The sequence below is a fragment of the Oncorhynchus kisutch genome, linkage group LG4 (genome assembly GCF_002021735.2).
Source record: "Oncorhynchus kisutch isolate 150728-3 linkage group LG4, Okis_V2, whole genome shotgun sequence".
Lineage (NCBI taxonomy): Eukaryota > Metazoa > Chordata > Actinopteri > Salmoniformes > Salmonidae > Oncorhynchus > Oncorhynchus kisutch.
The window spans coordinates 35,402,587-35,426,373 of NC_034177.2; the positions used below are offsets into that span (position 1 = coordinate 35,402,587).

The 23,787-nt window shown below is 49.9% G+C and overlaps 1 protein-coding gene across 2 annotated transcripts; it reads left to right on the top strand.

Annotated features, from left to right (window-relative positions):
* Positions 1-23,203, top strand: LOC109888875 (lysine-specific demethylase RSBN1L). 2 transcript variants are annotated; one of them, XM_031822890.1, is made up of 8 exons: positions 1-505; positions 753-896; positions 1,104-1,786; positions 10,532-10,669; positions 12,501-12,643; positions 12,893-13,060; positions 13,183-13,291; positions 19,808-23,203. In XM_031822890.1, exons 1-8 carry the CDS (start codon positions 37-39, stop codon positions 21,530-21,532), a joined length of 3,579 nt encoding a protein of 1,192 aa, XP_031678750.1. In that variant the 5' UTR covers positions 1-36; the 3' UTR covers positions 21,533-23,203. The 2 variants fall into 2 exon arrangements, with proteins under 2 accessions (XP_031678750.1, XP_031678751.1); XM_031822891.1 differs by lacking the exon at positions 753-896 and having other exon boundaries at positions 7-505.
* Positions 23,204-23,787: the final 584 nt, after the last annotated feature.

Consider the following 23,787-nt stretch of genomic DNA (forward strand, 5'->3'; position numbering starts at 1 on the left):
AGTTACGTATGAGCGTAAAAAATAGAAACTTTCAAGATGGCTGAGTCCGTAGGATCCATGCATTTCGCAGCTAATGGCAAAATAAATCCCCCAAAACCCTTGGTACCCAAAATACCACCTGAGAGTCGACCACAGTCTTCCAACGATGTCTTCCCCCCACCGCCCAAGAAAGTCAGAATTGAGGAGAAGAGCTTGAAGCAAAAGAAATTGAACGGGGACGTAGTGTGCGCAGGGGAAAAACACAACGGGAAGCAGAGTTATGGAAGCCCAGCGAAATGGAGTTTCGGCCCGGCCAAGCCGAGCAACTCCACATCGCCAGCTCCCGCACGAAAGATCTTCAAGATCAGCAACTTTCTCGCCTCTCCTTCGAAAGTGAAGAAACCGAAGGAGAAACGTCACAAGGAAAAAGAGAAGAGCACTAAAATGCAGAGCTCAATCCTGGAGAAAGTGAGCCTTCCGAGTTGCCATACAAAAACGGAGAATGGTGATGTAAAGATGTTACGAGGTCAGTCTTCTGAATAACGGATTTCATGTTAAAAGTCATGGAAACTAGGTTTTAAATTACTAAGGCCAGCTGATAACATTAGTTACAGTGCCACTGTACAGTAGGCCTACATAATGCCACTAGGCCCAGCTGTTTATAATACTACTGACTGACCTACACTTGAGAAGTTGAACATGAATGACGTGTTGATTGATCATTATCAATATATTTGTTACTACATAATCTGTATTACATTTCAATTTTTAAGATCATACTGGCAAAGATGAGGAAAGAGAGAAGAAAAGGGAGAAGGATACTGATAAGGAGAGGGACAGGGAGAAGAAGAACCACCCAGGGATGGTTGTGAATGATGTTGCGAGGGAGAATGGAGAGGTGAAAATGCCACTGAAAGGTATGGATGAGAGAAGCTCTTCGTGGTGATTGATGCCATGTTTGTCATTCCCATGTCAGAGGTGTTCACACTGTTTTAGTTTCCCTCCCATAATACATTTAGTCTAAAGCTGTAAAGTAGCTAGGTCATTTACCAGGGCTAGTGCCTTCAAGATGTATGCACATCTTATTTACACCTGTTGGCTTACACGTCTTCTCTTCCATGCAGACTCAACAGAAAAGCCAAAATTCAACTCTGAGGACGAGCTCCTCTTGAAAAAGTTAAAGAAAAAGAAGAAAAAGAAGCACAAAGACGGAGAGAGGGAAAGACGCAGCCGGCCCAAGATGTACCACCGCTCCAGCCAGACTGTGTGTTCGGGTGTATCTGTGGACCTGCCTGACCTGCTCAACACACCAGACAGAAGTAACAACAGCAGCAATAACAGTTTCTTCCAAACCTTCCCAAGTCCCCATCAGGATTCTTCCAGCATCACCACTAGTACTTCTGTGTCCACCTCCACAGCCTCCATGGTCAGGGAGAGGTTGGGCTATGGCTCCCCCCTCCACAGTGCCCCGTCCCTCGGCATGGCGGTGCTGGAGTTTGGCAGTCTGATCCACGTGGAACAGCAGGCCAACGGCGGAGCCTTGGTGGCCCACGCCTACACCCAGCAGCTGGCCTGTCTCTCACCGGCTGAGATGCAGCGCTTCGCCCAGGAGTTTGTCACCCTGTCATTCAGCGAGGACCAAGCTGACGCCGCCCATTACGTCATGGGCATCATCCATGGAGCGGCCTCCTACCTACCAGACTTCCTGGACTACTTCTCCTACAAGTTCCCCAACGCACCCGTCAAGATGGAGGTGCTGGGGAAGAAGGATATAGAGACCACCACCATGACCAACTTCCACACTCAGGTCAGTGGATGGATGAGAGAGAATGCTTTATAATGCTGGTATAATACTGTTGTGCTTTATAAGCATCCCAAAGAATCACCACATCAGTACCAGTCACTTCCACACACTGGTGCCGATGTTGTGTATGTGTGACTTTGAAGTGCATGTGGTTTTTGTAGACCGGCGTCTTCACGGGACTAGCCTCTCCATCTGGGCCATACCCATTTTGTTTACATTTAGGCTTTGTTATCTTTGCTCCAAAGTCGTTGGTGAATCTTTGACGCTCCATATGTTGTTAGATTATGGCCTGGATCAGGATTTGAAAGAATGAATAATTGTAGCGAATTCAGGGGCATTTTCTACCAAAAGTGAACATACTCAATGACGCTGACCCGGCTGCTGTATTTACCCTAGAATTGTTTTTTTATGCTTTCTTTTCCTTACAGTAGGAAAGCATTGGGCTTCTTCCGACAATCCTCGCTCCTCTTACCCTGTAAATCTCTCTTTTTAATATGAAAACCCTTCAGGATTCAAACTTGTTGAAGGGTAAATGTGTTTTTATTTTTTTATTTCACCTATTTAAAAAAAAAAAAAAAATCCACCTTTATTTAACCAGGTAGGCTAGTTGAGAACAAGTTCTCATTTGCAACTGCGACCTGGCCAAGATAAAGCATAGCAGTGTGAGCATACAACAAAGAGTTACACATGGAGTAAACAATTAACAAGTCAATAACACAGTAGAAAACAAAGGGGGGGTCTATATACAATGTGTGCAAAAGGCATGAGGAGGTAGGCAAATAATTACAATTTTGCAGATTAACACTGGAGTGATAAAAGATCAGATGGTCATGTACAGGTAGAGATATTGGTGTGCAGAAGAGCAGAAAAGTAAATAAATAAAAACAGTATGGGGATGAGGTAGGTGAAACGGGTGGGCTATTTACCAATAGACTATGTACAGCTGCAGCGATCGGTTAGCTGCTCAGATAGCTGATGTTTGAAGTTGGTGAGGGAGATAAAAGTCTCCAACTTCAGCGATTTTTGCAATTCGTTCCAGTCACAGGCAGCAGAGTACTGGAACGAAAGGCGGCCAAATGAGGTGTTGGCTTTAGGGATGATCAGTGAGATACACCTGCTGGAGCGCGTGCTACGGATGGGTGTTGCCATCGTGACCAGTGAGCTGAGATAAGGCGGAGCTTTACCTAGCATAGACTTGTAGATGACCTGGAGCCAGTGGGTCTGGCGACGAATATGTAGCGAGGGCCAGCCGACTAGAGCATACAAGTCGCAGTGGTGGGTGGTATAAGGTGCTTTAGTGACAAAACGGATGGCACTGTGATAGACTGCATCCAGTTTGCTGAGTAGAGTGTTGGAAGCCATTTTGTAGATGACATCGCCGAAGTCGAGGATCGGTAGGATAGTCAGTTTTACTAGGGTAAGCTTGGCGGCTTGAGTGAAGGAGGCTTTGTTGCGGAATAGAAAGCCGACTCTTGATTTGATTTTCGATTGGAGATGTTTGATATGAGTCTGGAAGGAGAGTTTGCAGTCTAGCCAGACACCTAGGTACTTATAGACGTCCACATATTCTAGGTCGGAACCATCCAGGGTGGTGATGCTAGTCGGGCATGCAGGTGCAGGCAGCGACCGGTTGAAAAGCATGCATTTGGTTTTACTAGCGTTTAAGAGCAGTTGGAGGCCACGGAAGGAGTGTTGTATGGCATTGAAGCTTGTTTGGAGGTTAGATAGCACAGTGTCCAAAGACACTAGGCAAGTCAGTTAATAACAAATTCTTATTTTACAATGATTGCCTAACCTGGCCAAACCCTCCCTAACCCGGACGACGCTGGGCCAATTGTGCACCGCCCTATGGGACTCCCGATGTTAAGCTTAAACACCACAGGAGTTACATCTTGTTTATCCCAATTAAGATAATGGGCTTAATCTATACATTTAAGATCATGTTCACATCACAAACACAATGTTAGCTAAGTTGTTTTGATTTGAATTACTTCCTTGATTTACAAACACAGAATTGGAAGAAGACATGAGTGACAAATATACTTTATTTGTTTGAAATCAGTGCACATATCACACATGCAGGAAAATTAAATTGTTTATAAAATGGAACATTCAAAAGCTAATATGAATTGATCAAAATGCAGTCAGAGCGTTCAGCTAAGGGCTTTTGTGCACAGAGTGAATTAAGAGGAAGGGGAGAACACTGACTAATACATCAAATCACATTGTATTGGTCACATACACATATTTAACAGATGTTATTGCAGGTGTAGCTAAATGCTTGGGTTCCTAGCTCCAACAGTGCTGTAGTTTCTAACAATACACAGCAATAGACACATCTAAAAGTAACAAAATGGAATTAAAAAATATATAAATATTAGAACAAGCAATGTCTGGGTCCGGAGTATAAGTGTGTAATGGGATGTATGGACAGTATGTGGATGGAATATTTGGTGTGTGTATATATATATGTATATACTGTAATAGTTTAATAGAATTGCATTGACTAGACTACAGTATATACATATGTAATGAGTAAAATGGTATGTAAACATTATTAAAGTGACCAGTGATTCCATGTATATGTATATAGGGCAGCAGCCTCTAAGGAGCAGGGCTGAGTAACCGGGTGGTAGCCGGCTAGCGATGGCTATTTAACAGTCTGCTGCCCTTGATATTGAAGCTGTTTTTCAGTCTCGGTCCCAGCTTTGATGCACATGTGCTGATCTCGCCTTCTGGATGATAGCGGGGTGAACAGGCCGTGGCTCGGGTGGTTGATGTCCTTGATGATCTTTTTGGCCTTCCTGTGATATCGGGGGCTGTAGGTGTCCTGGAGGGCAGGTAGTGTACCACCGGTGATGCGTTGGACAGACCGCACCACCCTCTGGAGAGCCCTGCGTGTGCGGTGCAGTTACAGTACCGGGAGGTGATACAGCCTGACAGGATGCTCTCAAGGGTGCATCTATAAGAGTTTGTGAGTCTTACATGCTGACCAGACCGGACACGTTGCAAAATACATTTTGAATATCAATGTTATTCAATTATTGCACCCACACTGCTCGCTCGCGCCAACGAGCGTCTGCGATGCCAAGGCTAAAATAGAACTCCTTTATATTTCTGACGCAGATCGCGCTGCAAGTCCTGCCTCTCCCATCTCCTCATTGGTTTATAAAAGCAGGTACCCACGTGCCATCTCCTCATTGGTTATACTCACGTGGGTGATTGAAAGATTAACTGTTTTGCCGGTCGTCGTGGTAATACTATGAAAGTTTAGATGCCGATCACCATATATGTTCAAAGATGAAAAAGCCTGGAAGGAGGAGAGATGACTAGAAACGATTCGGTTGGCTGTTTTATGTGTGGATTAATTGTCAGAGTAGAGGACCTTGTGCATTTCAGGTAAAATAACAACACAATGTTTATACCCCAGGACAAATTAGCTAGCAAGTGCAAGCTAACTAGCTAAAGTGCCATACATGTTTAATGCTTTTCGACCTGTCCCCAAATTAATGTCATTGGTTATTTTCCTGGCGCCACTCCGTCAGGGCTCTAACCTCCTCCCTGTAGGCTGTCTCATTGTTGGTAATCAGGCCTACTTTTGTCATTGCAAATTTGATGATTGAGTTAGAGGCATGCGTGGCCACACGGTGATGAGTGAACAGGGACTACAGGAGGGGGCTGAGCACGCTCACTTGTGGGGCCCCTGAGGATCAGCGTAGTGGAAGTGTTGTTGGCTATCTTCCCCACCTGGGGGCGGCCCGTCAGGAAGTCCAGGACCCAGTTGCACAGGCCGGGTTTCAGACCCAGGGTCCCAAGTTTAATGATGAGCTTGGAGGGTACTATGATGTTGAAGGCTGAGCTGTAGTCAATGAACAGCGTTCCTACATACGTAGTTATTCCTCTTGTCCAGATGGGATCGGGCAGTGCGATGGCGATTGCATCGTCTGTGGATATATTGGGGCGGTATGGAAATAGGCCTAGGGTGTCAGGTAGGGTGGAGGTGATATGATCCTTAACTAGCCTCTCAAAGAACCTCATGGTGACAGAAGTGAGTGCTATGGGGCGATAGTCATTTAGTTCAGTTACCTTTGTTCCTGTACCAAAGAAAGTAATGGTGGATATCTTTAAGCAAGTGGGGACAGCAGACTGGAATAGGGAGTGATTGAATGCACTACCAGTCAAAAGTTTTAGAACACATTCAAAGTTTATTTTACATTTTTATTTACTATTTTCTACATTGTAGAATAATAGTGAAGACATCAAAACTATGAAATAACACATATGGAATCGTGTAGTAACCAAAAAAGTGTTAAACAAATCCAAATATAGAATCCAAAGATTCTTCAAATGGCCACCCTTTGCCTTGATGACAGCTTTGCACACTCGTGGCATTCTCTCAACCAGATTCAAGGTAGTCACCTGGAATGCATTTCAATTAACAGGTGTGCCTTGTTAAAAGTTTATTTGTGGAACCGTTGTGGGTGAACGGATGATCTCCGCATTTGTACTTCCCACTGTAAAGCATGGAGGAGGTGTTATGTTGTGGGGATGCGTTGCTGGTGACACTGTCTGTAATTTATTTAGAATTCAAGGCACACTTAACCAGCATTGCTACCACAGCATTATGCTGCGATACGCTGTCCCAACTGGTTTGGTCTTAGTGGGACTGTCATTTGTTTTTTGACAGGACAATGACCCAACACACCTCCAGGCTGTGTAAGGGCTATTTGACCAAGAAGGAGAGTGATGGAGTGCTGCATCAGATGACCTGGCCTCCACAATCACCCGACCTCAACCAAATTGAGATGGTTTGGGATGAGTCGGACCGCAGAGTTTAGGAAAAGCAGCCAACAAGTGCTCAGCATATGTGGGAACTCCTTCAAGACTGTTGGATAAGCATTCCAGGTGAAGATGGTTGAGAGAATGCCACGAGTGTACAAAGCTGTCAAGGCAAAGGGTGGCTATTTGAAGAATTTCAAATATAAAATGTATTTAGATATGTTTAACACTTTTTGGTTTCTACATGATTCCATATGTGTTATTTCATAGTTTTGATGTCTTCACTATTATTCTGTAGGAAATAGTCAAAATAAAGAAACACCCTTGAATTGGTAGGTGTGTCCAAACTTTTGACCGGTAGTGTATGTCTGTAAACAATCCAGCCAGCTTGTCTGCGTATGCTTTGAGGACGTGGCTAGGGATGCTGTCTGGGCCAGCAGCCTTGCGAGGGTTAAAGCGCTGAAATGTGTTACATCGGCCATGAAGAACGAGAGCCCACAGTCCTCTGGAGTGACGTCGGTGGCACTGTGTTATCCTCAAAGCACCTGAAGGTGTTTAGCTTGTCCGGGACCAAGATGTTGGTATCCGTGGCGTGGCTGGTGTCCCTTTGTAATCCATGATTGTCCTTGCCACATACGTCTCGTGTCTGAGCCGTTAAATTGCGACTCCACTTTGTCTCTACTGACACTGTTTGTAATGTTTGATTGCCTCACTTGAGGGCATAACTGCACTGTTTGTTTTTTACCATGTCTGTTTGCGCCTCAATGAAAAATTGTGCTGTATAAGCTTGAAAAATAGTAATATAGTTAAATAAACACTACAGAGGGACAAACAATTGAACACAAATAATTATATTTCTATAATTGATTGAAAATGGACAGAGACTGGTTGCTGGCTCCATCATGCCCATCCTGTAAGGAGCGGAGGACAGGGGGCTGCAGAGTCCCAGCCGGGCACGGGTTTAGAGGGCACAGACAGGCCAAGCTGGTGGAGTAGCCTGTACAGGAGCGGAGGCCTGATGCAGGTAGAGGTGTGGACTGGATGGTGGGGTGGGGACCTCCAGGTACTCCTTGAAAGTCATTGGCAGCTTTTTGAACTGTGTCTCCTGAAATGGCAAGCATCCTTACTGTCAAAAATATAATGAAGTCAAATCCAAGTTGTTCGTGATATACACAGGAAAACTTAGTGTAAACAGTGAAATGAAATGCTTACTTGCAAGCTACCTGTCAACATAGCCCTTGATAATTCATGACTCTCAATTCCATTCCATTACATGTAAGTCATTGGACCACGGCGTCTTCTGTATGGGGGTTAGAGTTACTACACGCCCATGTCGCCATGCTAGAGCACGTGTTTACGGAAAACAGACGGAAGGCAGTCAACTACCTGTGGTAATTCGCTATCTACGTCTTTTAGGTGTGTGTGAGAGAGAACAGAAGACGGATGCCACAAACGTGTTGTCACTGAAAAATACTGTCAGTGACAACTGTGTTAAAACTGGTCAAAACAGTGTGTGTATTTTGATGTGATATGAAAGTAGAGGGATTTATGTTTCTAGAACCGTACCGTAGTTGAGAATCGATTCACGTTTAGCTTGAGTATTTGGCTGTTTTGGCTGCCAGCCAGTTCACCTTTACACAGAACATGTAAGGTCCTTGGACTATAAGGAGAAACTTTAGGCTCCTTTAGTTCATTGTTACACTACCTCTCAACAGTGCAGTGAAATGTCAAAAACAAAGAACACAATAAGGCAAGTGGTAAACAGCTATTAAAAGGTATAAAAGTAGTAGTAAAACCTAGTAGTAATGGTATGTACTGTGAAATGTGCTATGTCAACAAGTAGATGAAGTGAGCAGTACATATAAATAATATCAGCAGTGGTATGTGAGTGTGCGTGGGCAAGGGCTGTGACTTTAGTGGAGCGGTAGGTAGCAATGCTTTGTCGGAAGCAATACTGTCAGAGTCAGTGGAAACTGTCTCTTACGGTGCAGGTGAACAGCAGATTGTGCAGGTGGACAGCCAGGCTTTTTAAGTCTTATGGCCTGGTGGTAGATGCTCCGGTACCGTCTGCCAGACAGAAGCCAAGAGAACAGGCCGTGGCTGAAGTCCTTGGTGATCATCCGGGGGACGGTGCAGCTGCTTTTACAGGCGGTGATGCAGCCAGATAGGATCTTCTCAGTCGTGCATCTGTAGAAGCTGGTGTCTTTCAGGACAAGGCTCCCATCTGACAACTTGCTATGGAAATAAGGGGGGGTTTATTGATGAGTATAAGATGTAAAATGTAATCACAGTGAGCAAATTGGGTGTGTAGATGGAATATTTTATATGAACAGTGTCTAACCTTTACCTAACATCTCAACTCTCTCAGCACATTATAACACACACAAGCATAAGCAAGTGCATGTTTATTCAATGTCAACATCTAGATAGCTTTAAATTACTTAAATGAATAATGTGGCTATCTGACTTTAACTAGCTGGGCAACAAAACTTAGGCCTGCTATAAAATCACACTAGGATTTCAGCCTAGTATGGAAATATTGGGGCTGACATGAAGAGACAAACTATTTTGACAACCTGTCAAAACATGCAGCTCGCCACTGTAAGTACTGTAGCTAAGTTGTTAGCCAACTGTATTCGTGATGATCGTACCTGCTAGTGATAGATGTTCCAATTGAAAACAGCAGACAACTTCTGATTTCAGAAAAAGATAATATAAGACGAGAACTTTTTAACTTTACTGTTGGATGAAATGTTTGTTAGAGACAGAGGAGAGGCTCCTCTTCTAGTTCCGGACACTTCCATAGCTCTATTCTCATTGGTCAATTCTTGGTAACGTCTTGATTGCGCTGGCGTCTCGGATTGGTTGGCAGGTGCAATTTTTGGTTACCTCTTGGTTGTAGATGGCGATATGATTGGTTGTCACAACCAGAAATTTCCTTGACTCACTGTTGTCAGGGGTCCTCACTAGATGCATATTAAATACATGATTGGAGATGGAACACCTCAAGGATGACCCAATCAGCTCATTCTCTTCCCTCCTATGTTTGTGAAAGCTAGGCTATGCGTGCCTAGCGTGACTTCTTAACTCTGCACTAGGTCCTGCTAGTGTGACTCCTTGATTCTTCTCCGAGTGTTTGTTTCCGTTCAGAATCTGCATTTATATTTCCCCCCGACCAGGGACTCTTACTCCTGTATCCTAGCAACCCTGTTTCCTTCCTCCCTGCAGATAGCTTGAAAGGTCTACTGCTCTCTCTGAGACGTCACGTGGTTGAACATTCAGCGATGCTAAAAATGAAAGGCAGTCACTTACTACTCGACTTGATTCCATCATGTGAACAAACACTGCAGGGTGTTGAAGGGTTATTAGTGAGCTTCTGTTACCATTAGTAGCTGTGTGTATTGGGCCATGAGAGAGACACCTGCTACAGCTAGATGTTGCTGACATTAATGGATTCTTGATGGATAGATGGTCAGCTTGTCTTGCGATATAATGTTACGGTGTTAACAGTCCATTTCTGCATGATGGGAAGAAGATGATGAATCAGCCGAGTGCTTGTATTTAGGTTAAACTTTGTTGTCAAAATTACAGTAACAATTCTCAACCTCAGTGGTTATTTTTACTGACCCAAAATTTGCATGGTAAAAGAAAAGTTGAAAAGCGAAGTTTGTTGAATATTAATCTTCTGTCTGTTGGTAGATGTCTTTCTAGCCTTATTTACTATTTCAGCAGCTGTGTATCTGATGCTAGTGTCCATCATTTGCAAATAATTTCATTAAAAATCCTACAATGTGATTTTCTGGATTTTTCTCTCTCGTTTTGTCTGTCATAGTTGAAGTGTACCTATGATGAAAATTACAGGCCTCATCTTTTTAAGTGGGAGAACTTGCACAATTGGTGGCTGACTAAATACTTTCTTGCCCCACTGTATCTGTCCATTCACATCTCCCATTCTGTGTCTGTCCCCAGGTGAAGCGTACCTACTCCCAGGGGACGTACCGCGCGGGGGCCATGCGGCAGGTCAGCCTGGTGGGGGCCGTGGACGAGGAGGTGGGAGACTACTTTCCCGAGTTCATAAACATGCTGGAGGAATCGCCCTTCCTTGAGGTGGGTGTAGAGTATAGGTCTTCTCGGATCCCAAACATCCGAATTGGATCTGTTAAATTCCTCCCCGACAGGATCCGGTAATAAAAAATAAATAATCTATGTCCGATTTGGATCTGAGGTGGACCAGATACGACCCAAAACATGTCACACCTGAGAGAGAATAAGATCCAAATTGGTTCGGCCTGTATCCTACCAATGGATCCGAAATATACATATTTTTTAAATGCAGCTTTTTTGCAGCGCAAGACAGCGAAATGGTTTTGACTTGTCTGGCAGTGAACTTTAATGTGTATTTTCAGTTGTATCTAAAATAATTGATCTGTGGTCTCCAGCTTAGTATTTTCATAATAACATCCCTATAGTTAGATGGAGAACATGAGGTTTTCAGAAATGTTTACTTATTTCTGTTGATCAAATATTTCTTTGTGGTGATCATCGTGTGCCAGAATGAGAGCAGTGAATAGTTCACTTTTGTCTGTAACCTAATATTTTATATGCCTATTTTACTGAGCAACATTACAATCTAGCCTATTTAACTGTTTTGATCAACATTGATTTAGACTAAAGCTAGGCTATAGCCTGTGACCTGCAAGCTTCAAATAGTCATGTCATTTCCAACAATTGGGATTTGTCTAGATACGTTTTTCCGCTATGACAGCACTATAATTGAATGTAAAATATTTTGAAGTTTTCAGAGATCTGTTTTGTTTCTGTTGACTAGTTCTCTTGTGGTGATTTTTAAGACTATGAAAATCACCACAATATGTGGTGAGTGCTGTGTGTTAGACAAACAGTACAAGTCAAAAGTTTGGACACACCTACTCATTTATTTTTTACTATTTTCTACATTGTAGAATAATAGTGAAGACATCAAAACTATGAAATAACACACATTGAATCATTTAGTAACCAAAAAAGTGTTTAAAAAATCCAAATATATTTAGATTTCAAGTCAAAGTAGCCACCCTTTGCCTTGATGACAGCTTTTTTGCACACTCTCGGCATTATCTCAACCAGCTTCACCTGAAATTCCTTTTCAACCATCCCACATATGCTGAGCACTTGTTGGCTGCTTTTCCTTCACTCTGCGGTCCAACTCCTCTCAATTGGGTTGAGGTCAGGTGATTGTGGAGGCCAGGTCATCTGATGCAGCACTCCATCACTCTCCTTCTTGGTCAAATAGTCCTTACACAGCCTGGAGGTGTGTTTGGGGTCATTGTCTTGTTGAAAAACAAACGGCAGTCCCACTAAGCGCAAACCAGATGGGATGGCGTATCGCTGCATAATGCTGTGGTAGCCATGCTGCCTTGAATTTTAAATCAATCACTGAGTGTCACCAGCAAACACCCCCACACCATCACACCTACTCCATGCTCCACAGTGGGAACCACACATGTGGAGATCATCCGTTCACCTACTCTGTGTCACACAAAGACATGGCAGTTGGAACCAAAAATCTCAAATTTGGACTCATCAGACCAAAGGACAGGTTTCCACCGGTCTAATGTCCATTGCTTGTGTTTCTTTGAAATGCATTCCAGGTGACTACTTCATGAAGCTGGTTGAGAGAATGCCAAGAGTGTGCAAAGCTGTCATCAAGGCAAAGGGTGGCTACTAAAATATATTTTTATTGGTTTAACACTTTTTTGGTTACCACATGATTCCATATGTGTTATTTCATAGTTTTGATGTCTTCACTATTATTCTACAACTTATAAATAGTAACAATAAAGAAAAACCCTTGAATGAGTAGGTGTGTCCAAACCTTTGACTGGTACTGTAAATATATCAAAGTAAATGAGGTGATGTGTAACTGTGTGTGTGGTCCCAGCGTACCCTGCCCTGGGGCACGTTCTCCAGCCTGCGCCTGCGGAGTCCCACAGAGAGTGATGATGGGCCCATCATGTGGGTCAGACCAGGGGAACAGATGATCCCTGTGGCTGACATGCCCAAGTCCCCCTACAAGAGAAAGAGGTGTGTTGAGTTGTTTTGTTTGGCATGGTTGTTTGACCACCATAGTGAAAAGATTGCGTTTAGTCTAGGCTTGGTAGGGACAAGAACCAAGGCATGGCAGCAAGCCACCAACATGACATAAGACTTTAGACTTAATAGCTGACAACAATGAAGTAGTCCGAGGTATCTTAGGATTTGTTATCCTTATGCCACATCCTTTGGCATTTTGTTACTACTTTTAAGGTCAATTTACATTTCCCCCTGTTCCAGGTCAACCAATGAGATCAAGAACCTGCAGTACCTGCCGCGGGCAAGCGAGCCCAGGGAGATGCTATTTGAGGACCGGACCAGAGCCCACGCCGACCACATCGGACAGGGCTTCGAGAGACAGACCACCGCCGCCGTAGGGGTGCTCAAGGCTGTGCGCTGTGGAGAGGGGTGGGTACACACCTGGCCTTTGTACCCCTGATCTAGTACACACACACACAGCCCTTCCATATCTGTACACACCTGAGCTCCTCTTGCTGACAGTGTCTCTCTCCCCTTGACTGTCCCTGTAGTGATGCTCCTGCCAGGATTACCAAAGACGTGGTGTGTTTCCACGCTGGAGATTTCCCTGAAGTGGTCCAGAGGCTCCAGCTAGACCTGTACGAACCACCCCTCTCACAGGTACTTCTAAAATCAATGGATTCTACATGGATTATTAGAACAGATTATTAACCAATGATTGTGTGTCAATGGTGGCTTTAACCTACAAAGTAATCTCCTCTACTGCCCCTTCCACTCCTCCTTTTTGCTCCCTCCCACTCTCACACCCACCCACTCTCCCACCCACCCACTCTCACACCCACCCACCCACTCTCACACCCACCCACCCACTCTCACACCCACCCACTCACTCTCACACTCTCCCACTCACTCTCCCTCCCACTCACTCTCCCTCCCACTCACTCTCCCTCCCACTCACTCTCACCCACCCACTCACTCTCCCTCCCACCCACCCACTCACTCTCCCCCCACCCACCCACCCACCCACCCACCCACTCACTCACTCACTCTCCCTCCCTCCCACCCACCCACTCACTCTCCCTCCCTCCCACCCACCCACCCACTCACTCACTCACTCACTCTCCCTCCCACCCACCCACTCTCCCACCCACCCACTCACTCTCCCTCCCTCCCACCCACCCACTCACTCTCCCTCCCACCCACCCACTCACTCTCCCTCCCTCCCACCCACCCACCCACCCACCCACCCACCCACCCACTCACTCACTCACCCACCCACCCACTCACTCACTCTCCCACCCACTCACTCACTCTCCCACCCACTCACTCACTCTCCCTCCCACCCACCCACCCACTCACTCACTCTCCCTCCCACTCACTCCCTCCCTCCCTCCCTCCCTCCCTCCCACCCACCCACTCACTCTCCCTCCCTCCCACCCACCCACCCACTCACTCTCCCTCCCACTCCCTCCCTCCCTCCCACCCACCCACCCACTCACTCTCCCACCCACCCACCCACCCACCCACCCACCCACCCACCCACCCACCCACTCACTCACCCACCCCACCCACCCACTCACTCACTCACTCACTCACTCACTCACTCACTCTCCCTCCCACCCACCCACCCACTCACTCACTCTCCCTCCCACTCACTCCCTCCCTCCCTCCCTCCCTCCCACCCACCCACTCACTCTCCCTCCCACCCACCCACCCAACCACCCACCCACCCACTCTCCCTCCCACCCACCCACCCACTCACTCTCCCTCCCTCCCACCCACCCACTCACTCTCCCTCCCACCCACCCACTCACTCTCCCTCCCACCCACCCACTCACTCTCCCACCCACCCACTCACTCTCCCTCCCACCCACTCACTCACTCTCCCTCCCACTCACTCACTCTCCCTCCCACCCACCCACTCACTCTCCCTCCCACTCCCTCCCACCCACCCACCCACCCACCCACCCACCCACCCACCCACTCACTCTCCCTCCCTCCCTCCCACCCACCCACTCACTCTCCCTCCCTCCCGCACCACCCACCCACTCACTCTCCCTCCCTCCCACCCACCCACCCACCCACCCACCCACCCACCCACCCACCCACCCACCCACTCACTCACTCACTCACTCACTCACCCACCCACCCACTCACTCACTCTCCCACCCACCCACCCACCCACTCACTCACTCACTCACTCTCCCTCCCTCCCACCCACTCACTCTCCCTCCCACCCACCCACCCACCCACCCACACACCCACCCACCCACCCACTCTCCCTCCCTCCCACCCACCCACCCTCCCACCCACTCTCCCACCCACTCTCCCACCCACCCACTCTCCACCCACTCTCCCTCCCACCCACTCACTCTCCCTCCCACCCACCCACCCACCCACTCACTCACTCCCTCCCTCCCTCCCTCCCACCCACCCACCACTCCCTCCCTCCCACCCACCCACTCCCTCACTCTCCCTCCACCCACCCACTCCCTCACTCTCCCTCCCACTCCCTCACTCTCCCTCCCACCCACCCACTCCTCACTCTCCCTCCCACCCACCCACTCCCTCACTCTCCCTCCACCCACCCACTCCCTCACTCTCCCTCCCACCCACTCCACTCACTCTCCCTCCCACCCACCCACTTCCCTCACTCTCCCTCCCACCCCCACCCACCCACCCACCACCCACCCACTCACCCACTCACCCACCCACCCACCCACCCAACCTCACTCACCCACCCACCCACCCACCCACTCACCCACTCACCCACTCACTCACTCACTCACTCACTCACTCTCCCTCCCACCCACCCCACCCACTCTCCCTCCCACCCACCCACCCACCCACCACCCACTCTCCCCACCCACTCTTCCCTCCCACCCACTTCACTCTCCCTCCCACCCACCCACCCACTCACTCTCCCACCCACTCACTCTCCCACCCACCCCACTCACTCTCCCACCCACCCACTCACTCTCCCACCCACCCACTCAGCTCACTCTCCCACCCACCCACTCACTCACTCTCCCAACCCATCCCACTCACTCACTCTCCCACCCACTCACTCACTCACTCTCCCACTCACTCCACTCTCCCACCCCACCCCCACTCTCCCACCCCCCACTCTCCCACCCACCCACTCTCCCACCCACCCACTCACTCACCCACCCACTCACTCTCCCCCACCCACCACTCACTCACGCTCCCACCCACTCACCTCCCACTCACTCACTCTCCCACTCACTCACTCTCCCTCCCACCCACTCAACCCCATCACCCACCCACTCTCCCGTGCCCTCCCTCCCTCCCCTCCCACTCTCCCTCCCACCCACTCACTCACTCTCCCCCTCCTCCCACCCACCCACTCACTCTCCCTCTCCCTCCCACGCCCTCCCACCCACCCACCCACCCACCCACTCACTCTCCCACCCACCCACCCACCCACCCACCCACTCACTCACTCACCTCTCCCTCCCTCCCACTCACTCCCCCTCCCTCCCTCCCTCCCTCCCACCACCCACTCACTCTCCCCGTCCCACCCACCCACTCACTCTCCCTCCCTCCCACCCACCCACTCACCTCTCCCTCCCTCCCTCCCACCCACCCACCACTCACTCTCCCCTCCCTCCCCTCCCACCCACCCACCCACGTCACTCTCCCTCCCACCCACCCACCCACTCACTCTCCCTCCAACCCACCCACCCACCACTCTCACTCTCCCTCCCACCCACCCACTCACTCTCCCCACCCACCCACTCTCCCCACCCACCCACTCACTCTCCCACCCACTTCACTCTCCCACCACCCACTCACTCTCCCTCCCACCCACTCACGTCACTCTCCCCTCCCACCCACTCACTCACTCACTCACTCTCCCTCCCCACCCACCACTCACTCTCCCTCCCACTCCCTCCCACCCACCCACTCACTCTCCCTCCCTCCCTCCCACCCACCCACTCACTCTCCCTCCCTCCCACCCACCCACTCACTCCTCCCTCCCCCCTCCCACCCACCCACTCACTCTCCCTCCCTCCCACCCACCCACCCACTCACCCACCCACCCACCCACTCACCCACCCACCCACTCACTCACTCACTCTCCCACCCACCCACCCACTCACTCTCCCTCCCACCCACTCACTCTCCCTCCCACCCACCCACTCACTCTCCCACCCACTCACTCACTCTCCCACTCACTCACTCTCCCACTCACTCACTCTCCCTCCCACCCACTCACCCACCCACTCTCCCTCCTCCCTCCCTCCCACCCTCCCACCCCACTCCTCCCTCCCTCCCTCCCACCCACTCACTCCCTCCTCCCACCCACTCACTCTCCCTCCCTCCCACCCACCCACCCACTCACTCTCCCTCCCTCCCTCCCACCCACCCACTCACTCACTCTCCCTCCCTCCCTCCCACCCCACCCACTCACTCACCTCCTCCCTCCCACCCACCCACTCACTCACTCTCCCTCCCACCCACCCACCCACCCACTCACTCACTCACTCACTCTCCCACCCACCCACCCACTCTCCCTCCCTCCCTCCCTCCCTCCCTCCCTCCCTCCCACCCACCCACTCTCCCTCCCTCCCACCCACCCACTCTCCCTCCCTCCCACCCACTCTCCCTCCCTCCCACCCACCCACTCACTCCCACTCACTCACTCACTCACTCTCCCACCCACCCACCCACCCACCCACCCACCCACCCACTCACTCTCCCACCCACCCACTCACTCTCCCACCCACCCACTCACTCACTCTCCCACCCACCCACCCACCCACTCACTCTCCCACCCACCCACCCACTCACTCTCCCACCCACCCACCCACTCACTCTCCCACCCACCCCACTCACTCACTCACTCTCCCACCCACCCACCCACCCACTCTCCCACCCACTCACTCACTCTCCCACCCACCCACTCACTCACTCTCCCACCCACCCACTCTCCCACCCACCCACTCACTCTCCCACCCACCCACTCACTCACTCTCCCACCCACTCACTCTCCCACTCACTCACTCACTCTCCCACCAACTCACTCACTCACTCTCCCACCCACTCACTCTCCCACCCACCCACTCACTCACTCTCCCACCCACTCACCTCTCCCCACCACCCACTCACTCACTCTCCCACTCACCCACTCACTCACTCTCCCACTCACTCACTCACTCTCCCACTCACTCACTCACTCTCCCACCCACTCACTCACTCTCCCACTCACTCACTCACTCTCCCACTCACTCACTCACTCTCCCACCCACTCACTCACCCACCCACTCACTCACTCACCCACCCCACTCACTCACTCTCCCTCCCTCCTCCCTCCCTCCCTCCCTCCCACCCACCCACTCTCCCACCCACTCTCCCTCCCACCCTCCCTCCCACCCTCCCTCCCACCCACTCTCCCTCCCACCCACTCTCCCTCCCTCCCACCCACTCTCCCTCCCACTCACTCACTCTCTCCCTCCCACCCACTCACTCACTCACTCACTCTCCCACTCACTCACTCTCCCACCCACCCACCCTCCCACTCCTCCCACTCTCCCTCCCTCCCCACTCACTCACTCACTCTCCCTCCCACCCACTCACTCACTCTCCCACTCACTCTCCCTCCCACCCCACCCACCCACCCACTCACTCACTCTCCCACCCACCCACCCACTCACTCACTCTCCCACCCACCCACTCACTCACTCTCCCACCCACCCACTCACCCACCCACCCACCCACCCACTCACTCTCCCACCCACCCACCCACTCACTCTCCCACCCCACCCACCCACTCACTCTCCCACCCACCCACCCACTCACTCTCCCACCCACCAACTCACTCACTCACTCTCCCACCCACCCACTCACTCTCCCACCCACTCACTCTCCCACCCACCCACTCACTCACTCTCCCACCCACTCACTCTCCCACCCACCCACTCACCTCTCCCTCCCACCCACTCACTCTCCCACCCACCCACTCGCCCACCCACCCACTCTCCCACCCACTCACTCACTCTCCCACCCACCCACTCACTCACTCTCCACCACACCCACTCACTCACTCTCCCACCCACTCACTCACTCTCCCACCCACTCACTCACTCTCCCACCCACTCACTCACTCTCTCTCCCACCCACTCACTCACTCTCCCACCCACCCACTCACTCACTCTCCCACCCACCCACTCACTCACTCTCCCACCCACCCACTCACTCTCCCACCCACCCACTCACTCACTCTCCCACCCACTCACTCTCTCTCCCACCCACTCACTCACTCTCTCTCCCACCCACTCACTCACTCTCTCTCCCACCCACTCACTCACTCTCTCTCCCTCCCACCCACTCTCTCTCCCTCCCACTCACTCACTCTCCCTCCCACCCACTCACTCTCTCTCCCACCCCCCGCCCGCCCACCAACTCACTCTCCCACACACCCGCCCACCCACTCACTCTCCCACCCACCCGCCCACCCACTCACTCTCCCACCCACCCACATACTCTCCCACCCTCCCACTCACTCTCCCACTCACTCTCCCACCCTCCCACTCACTCTCCCTCCACCCACTCACTCTCCCTCCATCCACTCACTCTCCCTCCCTCTCACCCACCGAACCACTCTCTCTCCCACCCACCCACTCACTCTCCCTCCCACCCACCCACTCACTCTCCCTCCCACCCACCCACTCACTCTCCCTCCCACTCACTCTCCCTCCCACCCACTCACTCTCCCTCCCACCCACTCACTCACTCTCCCTCCCTCCCTCCCTCCCTCCCACCCACCCACTCTCCCTCCCTCCCACCCACCCACTCTCCCTCCCTCCCACCCACTCTCCCTCCCTCCCACTCTCCCTCCCTCCCACCCACTCTCCCTCCCTCCCACCCACTCTCCCTCCCACCCACTCTCCCTCCCACCCACTCACTCTCCCACCCACTCACTCACTCTCCCTCCCTCCCACCCACTCACTCTCCCTCCCACTCACTCACTCACTCTCCCTCCCACTCACTCACTCACTCTCCCTCCCACTCACTCTCCCTCCCTCCCACTCACTCACTCTCCCTCCCTCCCTCCCACTCACTCTCCCTCCCTCCCTCCCACTCACTCTCCCTCCCTCCCTCCCACTCACTCTCCCTCCCTCCCACTCACTCACTCTCCCTCCCTCCCTGTAGTGTGTGCAGTGGATAGATGATGCCAAGCTGAACCAGCTGAGGAGAGAGGGCATCCGCTACGCCCGTATCCAGCTCTACCACGACGACATCTACTTCATCCCTAGGGGAGTGGTGCACCAGTTCAAGACTGTGTCTGCTGTCTGCAGCCTGGCCTGGCACATCCGCCTCAGACAATACCACCTGGACCAAGAGAGGGAGGAAGAGGAGGAGAGCTGTACTTCTACACAGGCAACAAGTCAAGTCATAGAGGAAGCGGAAGAAACGGAGGAAAGTGAGGAGGAGGAGGGAGGGAAAGAGGACACTCCTACACAGCCACAGACGCACATAAAGACTGAGGAGGCAGGGGCAAGGACGCCCGTACAGGAGCCGCTGTCAGTTTGCAAGGAGGAAGAAGACACACGGGAGGAGGGAGCGGAGAGAGGAGGCTGTACAGCTACACTGGCATTCCCTTTAGTCAAGGAGGAGAGAGGGAAAGGAAACGCAGTCACAGAAACACTACTGGAAATCAAGAAAAGAAAGGAGGATGATGACCATCACAAGATGGAAGAGAGAGTGAGAAAAAGAGCAAGAGATGGCACTACACCCCCACAGATGCCACCACAAGTGCTGATGGAGGGAGATGGAAAAGATAATGAACTATTAAAGGCATCACAGCAGGCTGGCATAGAGAGAGACGAGGAAGAAAGACATCAGAAGACACCTCCACAAGTCCAGAATGAAAGGCAGAGGGTAATAGATTGTAGCACAGCCACACAAACACCTCCACAAGTCAAAAAAGAGAAGGACAAAGGGAAGGGGAAAGATTTGGAGAAAGTGGAGAGGGAGAAGGAGAAGAAGGAACAGGGGAAAGAGAAGGAGGAGCGGGGGAAAGAGAAGAAGGCGAAGGTGAAAGATAAGGACAGAGAAAGGGAAAGAGGGAAAGATAAGGAGAAGGATAGAGTGAAGGAGAAAGAGAAGGGGAAAGATGAGAGTGTTATGGAAATCACCACACAAACAGAGATATCTCCACCCATTAGGAAAAAGGAGGATGAGGAGAGGAAACACACACATCAACCCCAACACACCCAGAGGGAGAAGGGAGTGAGGGAGACAGACACTGCCTCAAAGACACAGCCTCAAATCAAGAAGGAACGAGACAGGGACAGAGGTGGTAATGGTGCACAGACACAGTCTCACACACGGTTAGAGAGAGAGGAGGGCAGAGAGAGCAGCACACACAGACACAAACCCTCTCATGGAAAGAAGGACAGAAATGGGTATAGAGAGGGGAAAGAGGGTAACCCATCCACACACCCCAATCCAGGGAGAGAGGAGGATGGGAAGGTTCTCTCTCCTAGACCCACACCCTCTCATGTGAAGGAAGGAAAGAGAGATCGAGAGGTCAACCATAAGGACGAGAGGAAGAAACCTCACCCTGCCCCTAGCTGCCCCCCCTCGTACCACAAACCCCCACGGACACTCGTAACCTTTGACCTCTTTAAGCCTATGGATGCACTCCAAGCCCCGCCCCTCTCCCTGGCAGACAGGTCTCACCACAGTGACTGTCGAGGCGCTCGCTCCAAGTCTGAGAGTCGGACACTAGCGCCCTCTAAAGGACCAAAAGTAAAGGACACGACACACACCAAACCTGCAGTTCCTCTCCAGGACACGAGGCCGCAGCACTCGTTAAAACACCCCCTGAAACCCCACACCACACATCCACAGCATAAAGACTTTTTATTATGAACGTGTAGTTCTCTCTATTGTACAACTTACTTAGCCTTCTCCAAGATCTGTTGCTGCTTCAGCAATACTATAATTGACATGCCATAGTACATACACAGAGGAGTTGAATTGGCTAAGGCATATACAGATCTGGGATCAGGCTACAACTTACAGTAAGGCCCTGTTTGGAACTTTGAAATGCATCCTTTCTTTCTTCCTCCATTCCTTGAAGTAATAACTGGTCTAATACAGTTGGAGGGTAAAAACTAGTCCAATGGACTAAAGGAGCCTAAAGTTTCTCCTTGTAGTCCAAGGACCTTTACATGTTCTGTGTAAAGGCGAACTGGCTCTGGCAGCCAAAACAGCCAAATACTCAAGCTAAACTTGAATCGATTCTCAACTATGGTACGGTTCAAGAAACATAAATCCCTCTACTTTTATATCAAAAGAATTTCACAAATGGAAAATATACGCTTACTGTAGACTGTTTAACCGGTGTTAACAGCTACAGCCGACAGTATTTTTCAGTGACAACACGTTTTTGGAGTCTGTTTACCATTTACATAACTAATTAGCACAGGTACGCCTCTATCTTCCGTTTGTTTTCTATAAACAAGTGAAGTAACATGGAAATATGGCTGTGTGGGAACCCTCATCATATTTAGGTGTGTAGTAATTTAGCCTTTTAAAAATTATTATTTTGTTGCTAATATGAAAAGATGCGTTCCTTATGTTTCCAAAACCATACCGCAAGCGACGCATTTTAACGTTCAGAACGAGCGTCGGGGTTCTTACAACTGCCCTAGCCACAAGATACTATCGTCAATAGGCGCTACGGTAGTTAGCCTCTGAATGTGTGACAAACCCAGGTGTTACACCACGTAGTGCACTCTCTGAGGAAGGATGCATTTCATAGCGTCTGAAGAGGGTTGAAGAAGGAATGTACGCTAAGTAGCTCACTTCACGTTTGTTAGTGAATCTACGTAGGTTCTTTCTATGAAAAGCGTTGTGACCCGTGCGTTAGTGCCTGTGCCCTACTTAGCTACACTTTGTTCTTCAGGCACCTATTCTAGGTACCCAATGGCTCAGTCCCAAAACAGCTCCTTGGCTCCTTTGTCTTCTCCTAGCCTTTCCCTCTTTAAAGTTTGCAGATCTGAAGGGACTGGTTAGTTGTTTGTAGGCAATATGTTTCCCCATCTAGGCTCAATTACAAATCGACTCCTAACCCCAAACCCTTGAAGTCTACACTAGACTATACTGAAGTGGTTAATAGGGATAGGGCTCTATTTGGAATGTAGAACTAGCCTTCCTGTATGCTATGGGGAGCATCTACTATATTGCTTATACCTATCCAGGCACTTCAGGTTTGCCAACACTGAAGGGCTCAGAGCTAGGGGCTATTTTTGGACCAGTCTTGTATGATTCAACACAGGGCTGTAAATGATACTTACCGAATCTGTACAGTATAGATGTACTTGTACTGATGTGAGAAAATGTATACATAAATGCATATATTTTTTGTAAGCTGAGTTTTATTTTCCATAGAACTTATTTATATCATTTTCAGTCTGTTTTTATTTCAGATGTATGTGAGAAACTCTGTTGTAAATGCCTTTGATCTTCTGAGATTAAGACTTGGTAGTGTGATTTATACTCTGACCAGAACCTTTCAATAAAAGGTTTCTAATATTACAATGGTCTCTTCATTGTGCTCATTCAATCTGTATGGCGGTGGTTCAGCGCTATAGCGTGATTGATATTTAAAGGCAATGTTAGAAAACAGTATTCACAGTAAACACTGCATATGTCAGCTCAATCGCAAATTACATTTAAATTGTACTGAATAAAGATTGAATCGATCCCTTAGTTAAACTGAATTGACCCCAACTCCGATTGCACACACTGACAACCACCAATCATCCAAATAATGTAGTTACATTTGATTTACATAATGCATGTCTGTCACTCGGGACATAATACCAGGCACACCACACACTTCTTTACAGAATCATCCATAGTGCTACTGCCATATGAGTATATACATTTTAAGTGGAACTCTCAACCCATACCATGGGCCCTACAGACAAAGCCATGACCGGGAATATCCCAAATCCCCTTCAGTGTCTACAGATCTCAGGGAACCTGATCTGATAGGTGTAAGGCTGCTGACACAATGGCATTTTGTGTCTGAGAATTTTGGATGGAGATTATGCTTTTTCAATAGGTGCTGGATGAATGACAACGGATGATGATTCTCTGACAAAAAAACGCAGTCT

Coding starts and splice junctions, on each gene's coding strand:
- LOC109888875 (XM_031822890.1), top strand. CDS start 37: ATGGCTGAGTCCGTAGGATCCATGCATTTCGCAGCTAATGGCAAAATA. Junction 12,644..12,892: donor TCCCCCTACAAGAGAAAGAG/GTGTGTTGAGTT, acceptor CCCCTGTTCCAG/GTCAACCAATGAGATCAAGA. Junction 13,292..19,807: donor ACGAACCACCCCTCTCACAG/GTACTTCTAAAA, acceptor CCCTCCCTGTAG/TGTGTGCAGTGGATAGATGA.